The following is a 16,610-nucleotide window of genomic DNA, read 5'->3' as shown; positions in this document are numbered from 1 at the left end:
GCCTCCTTTCTCCCCTCGCTATACTACTTTTTGGACCCCCAATAATGTACTATAATATCCACTAATGGTAATCTCTAATAGGGTAACCTTAACGGTTTAGGGTTCTTAACCCCTAATATTAATTGGAAAATAATCTAAAACTAAAAATAATAACTGTAGCAAGAGATCGTCCCAATAGGATAATACTAAATTATGCTCTTAATTTTAGAAAAAGAAAACGAAAAAAGCATATTCTACTATAGCAATTTCTTCTTTCGAAGGACAACCGTAATAAAATCGAAAGTTCTTGCATGTAATACCACTCGCAATTAAAAGTGTAATAAAACTATAGTTGCAACAAACTGTCTACATTGCTCTGGACAACTTATTTCATAACAAAAATTTATTATTGTTTCGCAAGTACAAAAAAGGTATAGCAATAAAGACGAAAAACATAGATAACTGAATGATGACTTGAATAAAAACAAATAAAAAGTTACAAAATAGCAATATATGGCGTTTTTTGAAATTTACTTTTTATTGTCATCGTTTCCTTTATATTCACTTTTTGTTATTCGTATCATAAAACAAATTAAATGTTTGAACGATTTTAATTAAACGTAGAACAAACAAAATAAATTAAAAAAAATTAATAAATTAGAAAATAAAAAATAAATTAAATAAATTAAAACAAAATTAAATTAGATAAATTAAAAGAAATTAATAGAAAATTAAAACAAATTAAATGTAGAACAATTTAAATGTTTTCTCGTTTTTTTAGATTTAATAAATCCAAATTATTAAGATTTTCAGGTTGAATATCAGCATATTTATTAAACCGTTAATCCACAGTCATGAGTTTTCAACGGTTATGGTTCGTATCGATCTCGGTTTTTATCGGTTATGATAGCGATTTTGTTTCTCTCTTTTTAGATTTTATGAGATATAAAAACAAATAGCTCAGACTAAAGATGGTTTTCAGTAGAGTGAAACTATAATCTAATTTCTATTTAATCTAAGGCTATTTAATCTGATTTCTGTTCGTTTTGGGTTTTATTTATTTATTTTTGTTCATGGTAATTTTACTCTTGAAAAATATTTAGCTTTATTCCTGCTTATATTGTTTAATGTAGCTCTTTACTTTTCTTTGGAAAACTTTCTTTGTGGAGAAAGTTTTTAAAATTAAGTTACTGAAGAGCCAAAACAGTAAAAAAGAAACCTGATTCTATGAATTGGTTAAAGGGAAACTCACACAATCATTACCGTGAATGTCGGAAATTGGCGAATGTCGATGTTCACCGGTGAATTACTTTTTTATACCCAGGTTCGAAATACCCTTTTTTCTCCTTGGATTTAATCAGCGTTGCCAGTCAAATTTTTCAGTTTAATGCAAGGTTTAATGATCAAATGTTAGGTTAAATTAGGTTTGATCAGGTTTGGCTAGGTTTTTAACCCATTTCTGATATTTAGAACAAAATTTAATCTAACCTAAACTAACCTAAGACTAACTTTAACTTTTGCCAATATGGTTTGCATAAGACAGAAAAAACTGACTCGTAAAGCTCTTGTAACTTACTAATATTCTTTACTTGGTACTTTAACAGAAAAAACAAAAATAAAAAACAAATCATACTGATATACCCATAAGAGTATTTTGTAAAAAATTGCCAAGATAAAAAAAAAAAAACAAATAGATGGATAAACTAATAAAACTTAAAAACAATTTTAACTTAAAAAATATTTTTAACGAGAAATCTGCTTTTTCTTCTCGTTTTATTCACCAATGTTTGATTTTGTCGTCATTTTCTTTTTTTTCTTTGTTAATTGCCGTACCACGAGCTTAGATATGGACCGAATTAAGTTTATAGGAGATTTAGTTTTTTTCGGAGGAGAAGGGAGACTTATTACAAAAGGATGAGAATATGCCAACTCAATGGAAATATGAGAAGTTATATGGACTTCTCATATAACTTATATGTTGGTCCTACAAATTTACATTTTCAAATTATTATACATTCAAAATTTCTTTTTTTACACTTAATATGACACTCAAAAACTTCATGTTTTAAAATAACTAAGAGAAAGGTCTTAGAAAATCACAGTTTTCAGAAATGAGCCAACAAATTTGAGAATAATCGGATTGTAAATGTTTGAATCTTTACACAAAAAAGTACTGTCAAATTTAACAAATTATTTTAGCTTTGGCTTAAATTTTTCTTTGTAGCCTATTAGATTTTTTTATTATTAAAAAAATTATATTAGATTATTAAACTATCTTACCCCGAGCTCTGCTCCAGTAGCATTGTCTTGTATAGTTTGCAGAGCATTAGCAAAGGCTTTAGTACCACTATGAAAATCATCGTTCCCATACAAGCCAACAGCAATTGATCCACTGGTGAAAAAAAAAACATTTAAAATCCATTGACAATAATTATAAGCGTTAAATTCAGTTTCGAACAAGAATATGAACAACATCATTTTCATGATTTATCTTATTTAAAAATACATCAAAAACCAGCTAAAGACTCTGTTAGACACCAGGTGTAAAAAAAATCCTTAGCTTATTCTGTCTTGTGAGGACTAGAGAAAACATTGTCCACCCTCTTCTTCGCCCCTTCCCTCCTCCCTGCCAAAAATCAAAAAGCTTTTGCTTAAAGATTTGGCTCACACTCCAGCCGTGAGACAAAACCGGGTATACTTACCAAACTACGCATAAAATTCGGCAAAAAATAAAAATTCGGCCAAGATTCCATAAATTCTTTGAGCGAAACCTGTTCACAATATGCAAACTCTCTGATAAAATATGGCCACTGGCAATTATAAAAAACGCATACTCTCTTGAGACCAACCAAAATCAACTGGCTAATCAGATCTTCTCCAAAAATTCTTTGCCACTTCCCTCCTCCCCACCAAAAAAAGAAGCTTTTACTTAAAGTTTTAGACGAACTCCCGCTGTGAGACGAAACAGATATATTTACCAATTTATGCACACAATTCGACAAAAAATGGCCCCACTTCCCCTTGCCATATATTACATACCATTTTCAGAGCAATCAAAAACAAACTGATTAATCTCTCCCAAAATTCTTCGCCCCTTCTCTCCTCCCCACTAAACAATAAAAAAATGCAAAGATTTGGCTTGAACTCAAGCCGTGAGACAAAACGGGGTGTGCTTACCAAATTACGCGTAAAATTTGGCAAAATTTTTTCCCGATTTTTGTCTTTAATTCGGCAAAAATTGTGTACGAAACCTGCTCACAACATACAACAACCTCTATAATCAGATGTAGCCACTTACCTTTATACAAAAAAGGAAAATCTCTTGAGAGCAACCAAATTCAAAAGGCCAATCTGATGTCCTAAAATTCTTCACCCTTTCCCTCCTCCCCATTAAAAAATAAAAAAGTTTTTACCTAAAGCTTTTGCCAAACTCCAACCGTGAGACAAAATAGGGTATACTTAACAGGTTACGCATAAAATTTGGCAAAAAAATGGCAACAAAACGGCGAAAAAATAAGAATTGGTAAATATTCCATACAACTTAAACGAAACCTGCTCACACATGCAACCTAAGTAATCATATGTAGCCACTTGCCTTTATTAAAAAAGGTAAATCCCTTGAGAGTAACCAAAATCAAAAGGCCAATCTGATCTCCTAAAATTCTTCACCCTTTCCCTCCTCCCCACTAAAAAATACTATAGAAGTTTTTACCTAAAGCTTTTGCCGAACTCCAACCGTGAGACAAAATAGGGTATACTTAACAAATTACGCAAAAAATTCGGCACAACAATGGCAACAAAATGGCGAAAAAATAAAATTTGGCCAAAATTCCATAAATATTAACGAAGCCTGCTTACAAAATGTAAACTCTGCAATTATATATAGCCAATTGCCTTAAAAAAAAAAAAAAAAAAAAAAAAAAAAAAAAAAAAAAAAAAAAAAAAAAAAAAAAAAAAAAAAACGCATACAGAGAGCAACAAAAATCAACTGTTAAATCTAATCTCAACTCTCACCAGAGGTGTTAGTGTTCCCATGAAAATGGCGAATAAGCTTTACAAAAATTAGCAAATACACTTTTTTAACAATTACAAAAATGAAGTTTTACACAAAAGTTGCAATGAGTAAATTTACCTACGAATAATTTTTTACTTTAATAAATATAAATCTATAATAATAAAATTTAACATAAAAAATCATAATAAATAAACTAAATAACAAAATTACAATAAATAAAAAACGCTTTTATTTTATAAAGAGGGAGATGTTCAGCTTGCTTTTACTTTATTAACAGAACGAACATAGCTGCATGCTCAAGTGTGTGGCAGCACCGGACTCCCACAAGCAGCTTGGGGTTATGTTAAACTATTAACAGTAATCACATTTTTGTTACATTGTTGAAATTTATCGAAAAAGATATATAGGGGGGGGGGAGACCCCTTCATGCATAGAATAATTTTTACTTTTAGTTTTAACGTCCTCTTTACTTTCAAACAAAAAAAAAAAACTAAAAAAAAAATTAGTTTGTACTTCCATCAGGTAGCTAATATTTGCAAAATTAAAAAAAAAACAACAAATTTTAAAAAAGCTAAAAGCAAATATTTGCGACCAAACATCAAATCTAACTCGAACAAATTATCTGAACAAATTCAGTTTTCTTGTGAGTTTGTATCTTTATTTTTTTTTCTGTTTTTTTTTTTTAACTCACTTTTTTCCTCTAAATGCATTTGTGTTTTGTACAGAAATACATTATTAACTCCGATTTCAATCACACGTTGTACTGACAGATTTCAAAGCAAATTTTACAGGGAAGGAGGATCATGGGGGGTCACCTAATTAGTTTTAAGGGACAGCTTTAACGTAGGCTAGTTTTTTTTTTTTTTTTTTTTTTTTTTTTTTTTTTTTTTTTTTTTTTTTTTTTTTTTTTTTTTTTTTTTTTTTTTTTTTTTTTGTTTTTTTTTTTTTAGTGACGCATTATCAAGTAAAACACTTATATACCTCATGGATTTACAAAGTCGACCAACAGGTTTTGGTAAGTTCAGTACAGTAAGTGTCTACAAGGCAAAGTTCAAACACAAAAAGATTTCTACTTTAAAAACAATAATCAAACATTAATTTATAATCCTTAATTTTCAAATTTACATCAAAGACCAGAAATTTCTCTGTGAACATTAGCCATATTTTTCATTTTCTTCTAACTGTTAGTTATTTTCCATTTCCTTCGATGGGTACGTCCCCTTCAACCTCCCAATAGGCACTCTTAGCAGTAAGCAAAAAGAAATAATTATTCTATTTTTAATGTTAGAAAAAGTATAGCACTTTCGCTTAAAACAAGGTTCCGCTTGACCCTCCCTCCCCCCCAAAAAAAAGACAGGGGCAGATTTACCTCATAAAGTGTACAATGTTTGCTCAGTCTGCAAAAGAAAAAAGACTAAAAACTAAGATTAAAAAAAGACTAAAAAGACTAAGCTAAAAAAAGACTGAGAAGACTAAACTAAAAAAAGACTAAAAGAAGAAAACAAACTAAAAACATACCAGCAAAGGACAGCAGTAAATCCCAAGACCCATCTATGGGCTTCCATTGGCCTAGGAACTTGTAATTTTTTATCACAACATCGCGTTAAAAAATAGGTCAATAGCCCTATCATAGTAAGAATTAGCCAAAGGATGGGTACACTTCCAATCACTGCCAAGGCCTGAAAAAAAAAAAACATTTTTTAACATGTTCAACATTTTTTAATGAGACTACACAGGGAACAAAGAAAGAACTGATGCAAGAGAATGAATATAAATAGGGATGGCTTAAGAACCACATAGAACCATAAACTCTGCAGCAAAAACAGAAAAAAACAAAAAGAAGCATAAAAAAGCAAATAAAAAGTAAATAAAAGCAAAAAAGGAGAAAAGGATAAAAAAGCATAAAGAAGCAAATTAAAAGCAAATATTTACAGGAGCATCTTCCTACTAGGGGGCGGGGTATTTGCGGGGAAGCTTTTCCAGGTAAGAGGGGATTTCCGGCACAATTTTCAAAACAATTAGAAATTACTCTTTTTTAAATCAAAGCCCAATAAGAAAAACTTTCAATCCAGAATTGCCTAGAAGAAATTTTCCGGGGGGTATTTTCAGCAAGAATAGAATTGTCAGGGGAAAATTTTCCTGTCGGATGTGGGGTATTTTACGTGGAAAGAACTTTCCATGGAGAAATTCTCCGTGAGGGGAAAGGAATTTTCCATGGAGGAGAAGCCATATTTCCAAGCATCATCTGAAAATGAACAGGAATTAAATTTTAGAAAACAAGTTTTTACAACTTAACGTAAGGAGCAACATCAAACTTAAAACAAACAGAAATTACTATGTATATGAAGGGGTTACCCCCCCCCCTCAATACCTATTCCTTATCTGAAGACCTTTGTGCAAATTTTCCGGAACGGCTCCTGAAACACAATAGCTGTTTAACTAGAAGAACTTTTTTAAAAGTTCGCAAAAAACTTAAGCGTAAAGACCGAGGTATTGAGGAGGGGAGTTTATATAACATGACTAGTTAATCGTTAGCACAGAATGACATGCTAATTGTCGGAGGTTAACTTTTGCTATTACAGTTTTAAATAAACTAAACAGAAATGTTGAAAAAGATGAACCACAAGAAAAATTTAATGCATGAAACATAGTCAAAATTGATTAACAATAATTAGTCATTGATTAGTCAATGTTTGATTTTAGTCAAAACTGATTAGTCAATAGCATCAAAACCGGCAAAATATCTGACAGGGGAAAAGTCTATTCAAATAAGGTAAATTGTGAAGACAGAGATCAACTTACCTCAAGATATTTAGGATTACTTGAGTCAAATACAGGCGGAATCCTTGATAGGTGAATATCCAAATGAGGTAAACTGTGAAAAAACTGAACAACTAAGCTTGGTCCGTCCATTTTGTGCAAAATACTAATAGATTGGCCAAAATTAAAACCAATACAGGAAGTCTTCGATTAGCAACGTTTTGTCAACCACTCCCTTTGCCAGCAGGCATTTTCTCTGTAAAATACAATAAATTAAAAAGAAATTTAAATGGTCAGTTTTGTTGTTTGTTGAAAAAGCAAATAAAGCCAATTTGTCCAAGGTAGTAATTGAATATAGTTAAAATACCAAGGACAGTGAAAATAAAATCTGTTTGTTGGAACTCGTTATTGTCTACATTACTATTTATATTTTGAAAATATTCTACATATTAAAAAAAGAAGAAAAAAACGGAAATCTTGGAAAACGCCTAGAGTGGAGAGATTGGGATGAAACTTGATTTCGTGATTGACGTAACCGGACTGGATCTGCTCTCTTTAGGGGGGGAGGGGGTTAAGTGCTTTAGCGAGTTTAGTGCTTCTGGACATGCTAGGATGACGGAAATTGGTAGGTGTGTCAAGGAGCTGCACAAATTGACTTGATAAAGCCGTTTTCCCGATTCGACCATCTGTGAGGCCGAAGGGAGAGGAAAAATTAGAAAAATTGAGGTATTTTTAACTTACGAATGGGTGATCAGATCTTAGTGAATTTTGATATTTAAAAGTACCTCGTGATTCAGAGCTCTTATTTTAAATCCCAACCGGTATTAAGCCTCTGATTTTCCTTTTAAAGCAATCTACTGATTCTTAGAATCTTGCTAGAGCTCATACCATATGAGCTTTTGGCTCTTCCGACCTCGTCACAAGTGCCATATGAGCTCTTAGCTCTTGTTTTTTTCCAAACCTGTGAAATGATAGGCCAGGCTTTCCATAAAAATTTTCACAACTTATTACACAACTATACTTCATCATTTTTACTTAAACAAATACTTGAAATTTTAGAAGTAAATGCAAGCTTTTTTAAAATTGTCTTGAAATCTCCTGGCCTTATAAGCAAAAAAGTATCTAGGAATAAAAAGTCAAGTGATAGACATTCTGTATTATTAGTAGGCCTACGCTCTTTGGTCGTTATAGTTTTCAGTAGTGACAAGCACTAATTAAAAAAAGAAACATTGGTGAAAAATCAGCAAAAATTCAGCAAAAAACAGCTAAATTAATATGGAACAAATATTTTATGAAAATGTAACTTTTCATAAATGTAACCTCCCCAGCTCCACCACAGAGAGTGGATCTGGTCTAGTTATGTCAGTCACTTATCTTGGACTTGTGTTTATTCTTCCCACCAAGTTTCATCATGATCTCTCAATTTTAAGCGTTTTCCAAGATTTCCGGTCCCCCCCCCCCCAATGACACTGGATCCGGTCGGGATTTAAAATAAGATATCTGAATTACAAGGTCCTTCTAAATGTGAAAATACATTAAGATCCGATCACCTCTTTGTAAGTTAGAAAAACCTCATTTTTGAGGGGGGGCCAAAATCCCCCAAAGAGAGCAGATCCGTTCCGGTTATGTCAATCACGTATAGAGGACTTGTACTTATTTTTCACACCAAGTTTCATCCCAATCCCTCCACTTTAAGCGTTTTCCAAGATTTTAGGTCCCCCCCAACTCCTCCTAATGTCACCGGATCCGGTCAGGATTTAAAATAAGAGCTCTGAGACATGATATCCTTCCAAACATCAAATTTTATTAAGATCCGATCACTCCTTCATTAGTTAAAATTTCCTCAATTTTTTCTAATTTTTCAGAATTAACCCTCCCCCCAACTTCCCCTAAGAGAGTGGATCCATTCCGGTTATGTCAATCACGTATTTAGGACTTGTGATTATTTTTCCCACCAAGTTTCATCCTGATCTCTCTGTTCTAATGATTTGCCAAGATTTTAGGTCCCCCAACTCCCCCCAATGTCACCAGATCCAGTCAGGATTTAAAATAAGAGTTCTGAGACACGATACCATTCGAAACATCAAATTTCATTATCCTTTCAAAACATTATCCTTCCAAAAACCAAATTTCATTAAGATCCGACCACTCCTTCATAAGTTAAAAATACATCAGTTTTTCTATTTTTTCATAATTAACCCTCCTCCCCCAACTCCCCCAAAGAGAGCAGATCCGTTCCGGTTATGTCAATCATGTATCTAAGGCTTGTACTTATTTTTACCACCAAGTTACATCCCAATCCCTCCACTCTAAGCATTTTCCAAGATTTTAGGTTTCCTCATCCCAACTTCCCCCAATGTCACCTGATCCGGTCAGAATTTAAGATAAGAGCTCTGAGACACAATATCCTTCCAAAAATCAAATTTTATTAAGACCCGATCACCCGTTTGTAAGTTAAAAATATTTCCTTTTTTCTAATTTTTCCAATTTAACTATCCCCCCCCCACTCCCTCCCAGATGGTCGAATCGGGGAAACCATTATTAAGAAATTAGCAAATACCATCATTCTGACTCCATCTTAAGCTGAAACTAGACATGTTTCAAACTAGACGTCTTTCTACAAGTGCAGCTATAGCAGGTTTCTCCTCTGCATAGTTTGTCACTGTTATATGATGAGCATTGACAATCTATTATGTTTTATATCTCTACAATAATTACATAGAGAGGTCTTTCGATTAAAAAATTGAACTTCCAATTTTCTTTAATTTTTTTAGATATTTCTTTTTTTAAGATATGTACTGTGAAGTTTTCATTTGACCAATTCCACTAATAAAACTGTATTTTCATTGTCCTTGCTACTTCATAGTGAAATAAGCATATCTTCACATTGAAGGTAGATTGATATTGAAATAAGCAATCTACCAAAAACACACTGTTATTTCAGACAGCATCAAATTTAAAAGAGAACAAAAAACAGCAAATGCATTTTAAGTTTGTTGACTATTACTAAAGATCAGTTATTCCTTAATGGTAGATTTTGTTCAATTTTTATTATTTTTATCATATTTATTAGATGTTTCTTATTTTTTAAAGATATGTGCTATGGAGCTTCCACTTGACCAATACCACTAGTCAGACTTCATTTTCACTAGCCTTGGTATATCAGAGACACAATCACAATAACTTTTACAAAATAAGCTATAAACATTGACGTGTTAGGCTAAACACTGCTGCTTAGAGGGACCTAACATCATTAAAATATCCAACATTACTTCATTTAATTTCATTACTGATCATTTCAGCATTCTTCATCATTTCATTACTAAGCAAAGAGAAAGAGACACTCATATTTATTAGATATTTCTTAGTTCTTTAAGATATGTGCTATGAAGCTTCCATTTGAGCAATACCACTAATCAGACTTCATTTTCACTGGGCTTGGTATATCAGAGACACAATCACAATAACTTTTACACAATAAGCTACTTTTACACAATAATAATATTTATTATCATAATAATTAGATTATTATCATTAAACTATAGATAATAATAGATAATTATATATATATATATATATATATATATATATATATATATATATATATATATATATATATATATATATATATATATATATATATATATATATATATATACATATATATATATATATATATATAGAACTATAGATATTTATCGAAAAAATATCTTAATTTTTTAAGATATGTGCTATGGAGCTTCCACTTGAGCAATACCACTAATCAGACTTCATTTTCACTGGCCTTGGTATATCAGAGACACAATCACAATAACTTTTACACAATAAGCCATAAATATTGACTCATAATGCTAAACACTGCTGCTTCATGGGAACTAACATCATTCAAATATCTTCATTTCATTGCTTCATTTCATTTCATAACTGAGCAAAGAAAAAGAGACACTTATACAAACTAGATCTTTGGTGATATCACATGAAGAAGATAGGGAATAAAAACTAATGGTACCTTTACCATGCAACATCTGGCAACTTCATAAAAAAAAGTAGAATATGAAAAAAAATTGGATACTCAATATAATGGATATGCTTATAATCCAATAGGATTTATAGCAGAAACTTTTCTGCTTTTGTAATTTAACAAATTTCATTTTATTAAATTAAATAATTAAAATAATTCTAACTAAATGATTAAATATCAAGTTAAATAATAATTGAATATAATATTTATTTAAATAATGTTAAATAATTAAATATAAACAAATTGGATATTCAATATAATGGATATACTTATGATGCAGTAGGATTTATAGCAGATATTTCTCTGCTTTTATAAAGCAAATTTTATAATTTCATCTTATTAAATTGAATAATCAAAATAATTAAGTTATATAACAATTAATATAATCAAATAATTAAACTAATTTAATTTGTTACAATTTAACTTTATAATTTTAATAAAATTTTAACATTTAATACTTTAACATTTTAAATGTATATGAATATGTTCAGTAAACACATAGCACCAAGCAGTTTAAGAAGGTGTAGCTTTCCTTTGAAGGTGTAGCTGGGGTTTTGGGGATGAAAGGGGGTCTTGGGGGTTTGTTAATATTTGGATTTTTATATACATGACTTTGTAACAACCAAAAAAAAAGATATCAGAAAATTGTGGCTTTCAAATATGAATAGATCTAGGGTGAGGGGGGTAGAAGCTAAAAAATTTTTTTTTTCTTAATGTGAAGATATTGACCAAAAATAAGACCTAAGCAAATATTTGAGCTATGTGAAAAATAGGTTTCCTCAGTAAAACAGAAGGAAAAATTAAAATATAGAAATTAATAAAAAATATAACTTACAATATAGAAGTTCCTCAATAGGTAAAACCAAAGTTAAAAGAAAATTAGCTTCCTTACTTCATGAAAGTTCAGCAAAGACTGAACCAAAGAGACAAGGAAGCTTATATAATATGGATCAGCAATATAGTAGAAAAATTAAAATAAAAGAAATTAATAAAAATATATGACTGACAATCAAAAAGGTCATTGGTTAAAAAATAAACAAAAGGAAATTAGCTTCATCACTTCATGAGAGTTCACCAAAAATTGAACCAAAGATGAAGCTTATGTGAGCAAAGGAAGCTTATTTGAGCTGTATGCTACACAGCAATTTTTTTTGCTACAATCAAAAAAATTTTGTGTGCTGTTGACATGCATGATCTGTTTAAATGTGCTTAGATTATTTTTAGGTCAATTTTTCTAATCATTTTAATATAAAAGAATAATAATGTTTTCTGAGCTGATTAGAGCACTGAATAGAAAATGTAGGCACACATGCATATTGTGTATCTAAACTCTCTTGTTCAACCCATAAATTCAATCAACTGACAATAGATGCTCCAAAAAAATAAGAGTGACGCATGGCAGACTGCAGGGAAAATATATAATTTGGGCTATATATTTGCCCATTAACAGGGTAAAGTATTCTACTTTTTTAATGGGCAAATCTCTTCATGGCAAATATATTTGCCATTAAAGGAAAACTCAATTCTGTCAAGTATTCTCTCTGTCAGGAATTTATTATGTCATGCAAATATGGTATTAATAATGAAACCTTGAACCTAAAGCTGCAGTCAAAATATGTAAAACTATAATTATTCTGCACATTCTGAAGAGAAAATTGTTTTATCAACACATTTCTTTCTCAACAACCCTAATTCTAGACTTTTGCTAATTTTTTTTACACATTGACCCAGAATAATTTTCTTTAAAGAGGTTAGGCTAACTTTTGTTAAAATTGAAACAATGAAAAAAGAGTATTTTAAGACTGTAATCAGACAATTCCAACTCATTTAGTACTAATTATTAGTATGATCCTACCATATATACTCTACATAATATCTCAGATTAAAGTGATATTGTCTATCTTTTGACAGATATTATTGTATTGACACTATTTATTGAGAGATATTATTGTATTTTTATTGGTAAATTTGTATTGATATTAGTAAAATTGCATTTTGTATTGTACATTTGTATTGATATTGGTAAAATTGTACTTTTATTGGTAAATTTATATTGATATTAGTAAAATTGCATTTTGTATTGTACATTTGTATTGATATCGGTAAAATTGTACTTTTATTGGTAAATTTGTATTGACATTAGCAAAACTATATTTTGCATTGGTATAATATTGTAGTGATAGAGACTGTCAACACTTGGGATGAAACACCAGTTTTTCATTTAGTGTCAAATAGTTTGTGGTAACAAAATATAATTAAGGTTTGATCCAGCCCAATGGTAACAAAACTCTAAAAAGAAAAAAAAGAATTCTGACTTCAATAGATGTATAAAAAGAATTGGCTTTTTATGCTCATTCCTAAGATATATGATTCTTCAAGTTTAATGTTACCCATCAAAACTTACAAACCTGGGAAATATCATTTGATTTTAGAGAAAGGTGGGAAACATCCCCCACAGTCAAAAATCTAATTGAAAATTGCACCATCAGATTCAGCATATGATAGAACCCTTTTGTAAAGTTTCCAAGCTTTCATCTTTAAAAATGTGGAATTATGTATTTTTTTTTTCAAGGAGAAAGATTGCAAATGCATGTTTATCTATTTTTTTTTTTTTTTGTTCTTCCCAGGAGTGATTGTAATAAGCCAATGGTCATGGAAAATTGGGAAAGGGCTCATTTGAATAGAACTTAAAAGTTTTAGTATCCTATTTAAGGGACAAAAAAACTGGAGGGGAACTAACCCCTCCCAATGTAGTGATAGAGACAGTCAATTATCCATAGAGTTGGATGGGATAAGTGCTGCACTGTAAATACTGCATATATTAGAAAAAAAGATTTATAGGAACATAGAAAAACAAAATTATGCTTATTAAACAAGTATTTAACTCAAAACCACAGGAACATGTAATAAATAGAATGACAGTATAGTAATCAATTGGAAAAAGATAAACAAATCATAGCATTGTTAACACTTTTAAAGCATAGAAAAAAAAAATTCAAAGTCCTAATTAATCACTTCTGAAAATAGTCACTCACTTTTTTTTTGTCATATAGCTCTTTTTTTTATTTGTGACTGAATATTCCACAAAACAAGTTTATTCACCAATAGCTGCAGTTAATCTCCATTCCAGATAATTGGGAGTTGACTGTATTACTGTATTGGTAAATTTGTAGTTTTCAAAAAAATTTGGCTAGGATGAAAGTAAATACATAATTTGATGCCTTTTTTATGTTCATTCATAATTCATTGTCATTTGTAGCTGATTCAGGGATTGTAATTAGATTATCATTTTCCTTAGTTGTAGGAATAAAATGTTATTATGAAAAAAAAATTGTAGAAATTTGAAAAAAGAGTCTGGAACCCCTCAAGAATATTGTCACTTTTGCTGCTGTGTCATTTTCAAGGGATTTCTGGCTCTTTTTGAAGATTCCTACTAATTTGTTTCCAAAATATCAAGTTACTAGCCTACTATAACTAAAGAAAATAGCAATTACCATTCTTGAATCAGCTAAAAATGGCAATTTTTATCACTAAACAGTTTTATTTAGAAGCAAGTTTTTTAAACTTTTTGTTACTATGGCCTGTTTTACCTTTTGGAGCCAAATTAAGGGCTCAATGTTTCCCTCAAAAGCAATTATTGAACTATGATTAAGCATAAAAAGGCATTAAGTAATGTAAGCCATTCACTTTTATCCTAGTTAAGCTAGGTAAAATTCCACTTTAGCTACTTTTGGCTATCTTGGAGAGGGATTAGGAAAAATTAAACTTTCAGGAATGGTCTACAGGCTAAAGTATTTCCCAGGAATGTATTTTGGATGTACCTATTGCTACTCCTTCTCCCTCTGGAGTGTCCTGTTGACAGGTCTATACCTATTGAAATTTAGAAAAAACAACATTTTATGTTAATTTTAAGTTATTAGTTTCTTTTTGTCTGGTTTTAGTTCTGAGAATATAATTCTTGTTATTTGAATAGAATTTAAGCCATATCAATGTTTTTTTTTTCTCAAAATTTAAGAAATGTATTTGTATATCTTTAAAACTTTATAAAGCTGAAAAAAAATTTGTTGGAGGCTATTTCATTTAAGAAAAAGATCTATTTTGTGAGGCTTCACTTTTATAGCAAACAGATTTTTTTAGGGTCATCATAGGTCAGGACCCACTAGAGGGAGAAGGAGTAGAGGTGGGTACTTCAAAATACCTTTCCAGGACATAATTCAGCCTGTAGACCCATCCCTAAAAGTTCCATTTTTCTCACCTGGACCAACCCCTTTCCAAGATAGTCAAAAATACCTAAAGTAGAATTTTACTCAAAATTATGCTTAAAACAACAAATTTAACATTGTATTATTTCAGAAGAGCTGTTAAACTAGGCTAGGCTATAGTCTAGTGGTAACTAGGGAGATTATACTTGGGAAGTATTTAATTGAGGTCTTTAATTTTATCAAAACATTTCCTGTCTCATATTCATGCAGCATCTCTTCATTAAAATTTCTAGTAAAATTCTAGTTTAGTAAATTCTTGCTATCTCAGAAAGCGGTTAGGTTAGAAAAGTAAAACTTTCAGGCATGGGTCTGCAGGCTAAAGTATATCCTGGGAAGGTATTTTGAAGTACCTACCACCACTCTTTCACTCTCTAGAGGGCCCTGACATTTGAGGACCTTTAAAAATATGTGTGTTATAAAAGCGAAACCTTGAAAATAGATCTTCTGCTTGCATGAAGTACAACAAAATTGTTTTCAGCTTAACATCTTTGCTCAACCCCAATTTATAAGGTTTTAAAGATATGCAAATACATTTCCTAAATTTTTGAAAAAAAATATTGATATTTTTAGCTCTCATTTTTGAGAGCTAAAGGCAGAGAAAAAGCAACTGGTAATTGAAAATTATGATTAAATGTTGTTTTGTTGTAATTTCAATGGATATAGACCTGTCATGTAGGCAAATTTCAGGGCCCTCTAGAGAGATAAGGAGTGGAGGTGAGTAGTACCATCCCTGGATATACTTAAGCTTGTAGATCCATCCCCAAAAGTTTCATTTTCCTTACCTAACCCCTTTCCAAGATAGCCAAATTCACTACACTAGAATTTTACCAAATTTCCTTATCACAAAATTTTCCCTAAATAAACCATTACCCTGGATGAGAGTACAGAAAGGTTAGACTAACTTTTTAGGATTCTATTGCTGGAGATTTTTTTCCTGGGTAGATCTATTTCCTAAAAGTGGGAATAGATCACATAGCTAAATAATGTTCACACAGTTTGAAAAATGTGTGAGCCTGTGTGTTTTTTCAAACAGATGTGTTCACACATCTCAAGAAGCCAGGAACTTTGAGTTTATTAGGCTCTGGTTATTTACCATTTGTAGCTGTCGTATGGGTGGAGGGGCAGAGAACTTCAGCACCCTCTAATTGGCTCGTTAGTAACTTCTTGATAATTGTCAGTCTTACACGATCTGTGGACTTAATTAATTTTCTCAGCCTTTATTATCCTTTCTTCTCCCTCTTCTGATTTTCTTCTTTTTCTTTTCTTAACCGACCTATCAATCAAATCATGGATAACTTTTGTTATGCCGCACCTACACCAAAGCTCTAAACGTCACAAAAGAGATGGATGGATCGAGGACGAACATAATTGGCTTAAAGATTTTTAAGTATCGAATAGACTTTATATTTTTAAAGGCTATACATAACGTTGTTCGAGCTAGAAACGTCTGTATTTGAATTTATTTCGGAACTGTGATATCTTTCTTCATCAACACTTAACTTCAGTTTGTTCTTTAATCATAAAAAAACATCATTGGCTTTTTTTTCCAATTAGCCATGGCTCTTAACGTTTT

General features: G+C 31.0%; 1 protein-coding gene across 2 annotated transcripts in view; it reads right to left on the bottom strand.

Moving 5' to 3' along the window:
* LOC136040256 (protein tweety-like) overlaps positions 1-16,287 on the bottom strand; it is a 74,639-nt gene extending 58,352 nt beyond the window's left edge. The window contains exons 1-4 of one of the 2 annotated variants that reach the window (XM_065724476.1): positions 16,222-16,287; positions 6,797-7,010; positions 5,513-5,673; positions 2,260-2,371 (exon numbers count right to left, since the gene is read on the bottom strand). In XM_065724476.1, the coding sequence (XP_065580548.1) occupies positions 2,260-2,371; positions 5,513-5,673; positions 6,797-6,907 (384 nt within the window). In that variant the 5' untranslated portion in view covers positions 6,908-7,010; positions 16,222-16,287. Of the gene's footprint in view, positions 1-2,259; positions 2,372-5,512; positions 5,674-6,796; positions 7,011-16,130 lie in introns of both variants that reach the window. The other variant, XM_065724475.1, reaches the window with a different exon arrangement.
* Positions 16,288-16,610: the final 323 nt, after the last annotated feature.

The sequence above is a fragment of the Artemia franciscana genome, chromosome 20 (assembly GCF_032884065.1).
Source record: "Artemia franciscana chromosome 20, ASM3288406v1, whole genome shotgun sequence".
Lineage (NCBI taxonomy): Eukaryota > Metazoa > Arthropoda > Branchiopoda > Anostraca > Artemiidae > Artemia > Artemia franciscana.
The sequence above is the reverse complement of the archived record's forward strand: the minus strand, read 5'-3'. Positions and strand labels throughout refer to the sequence as shown.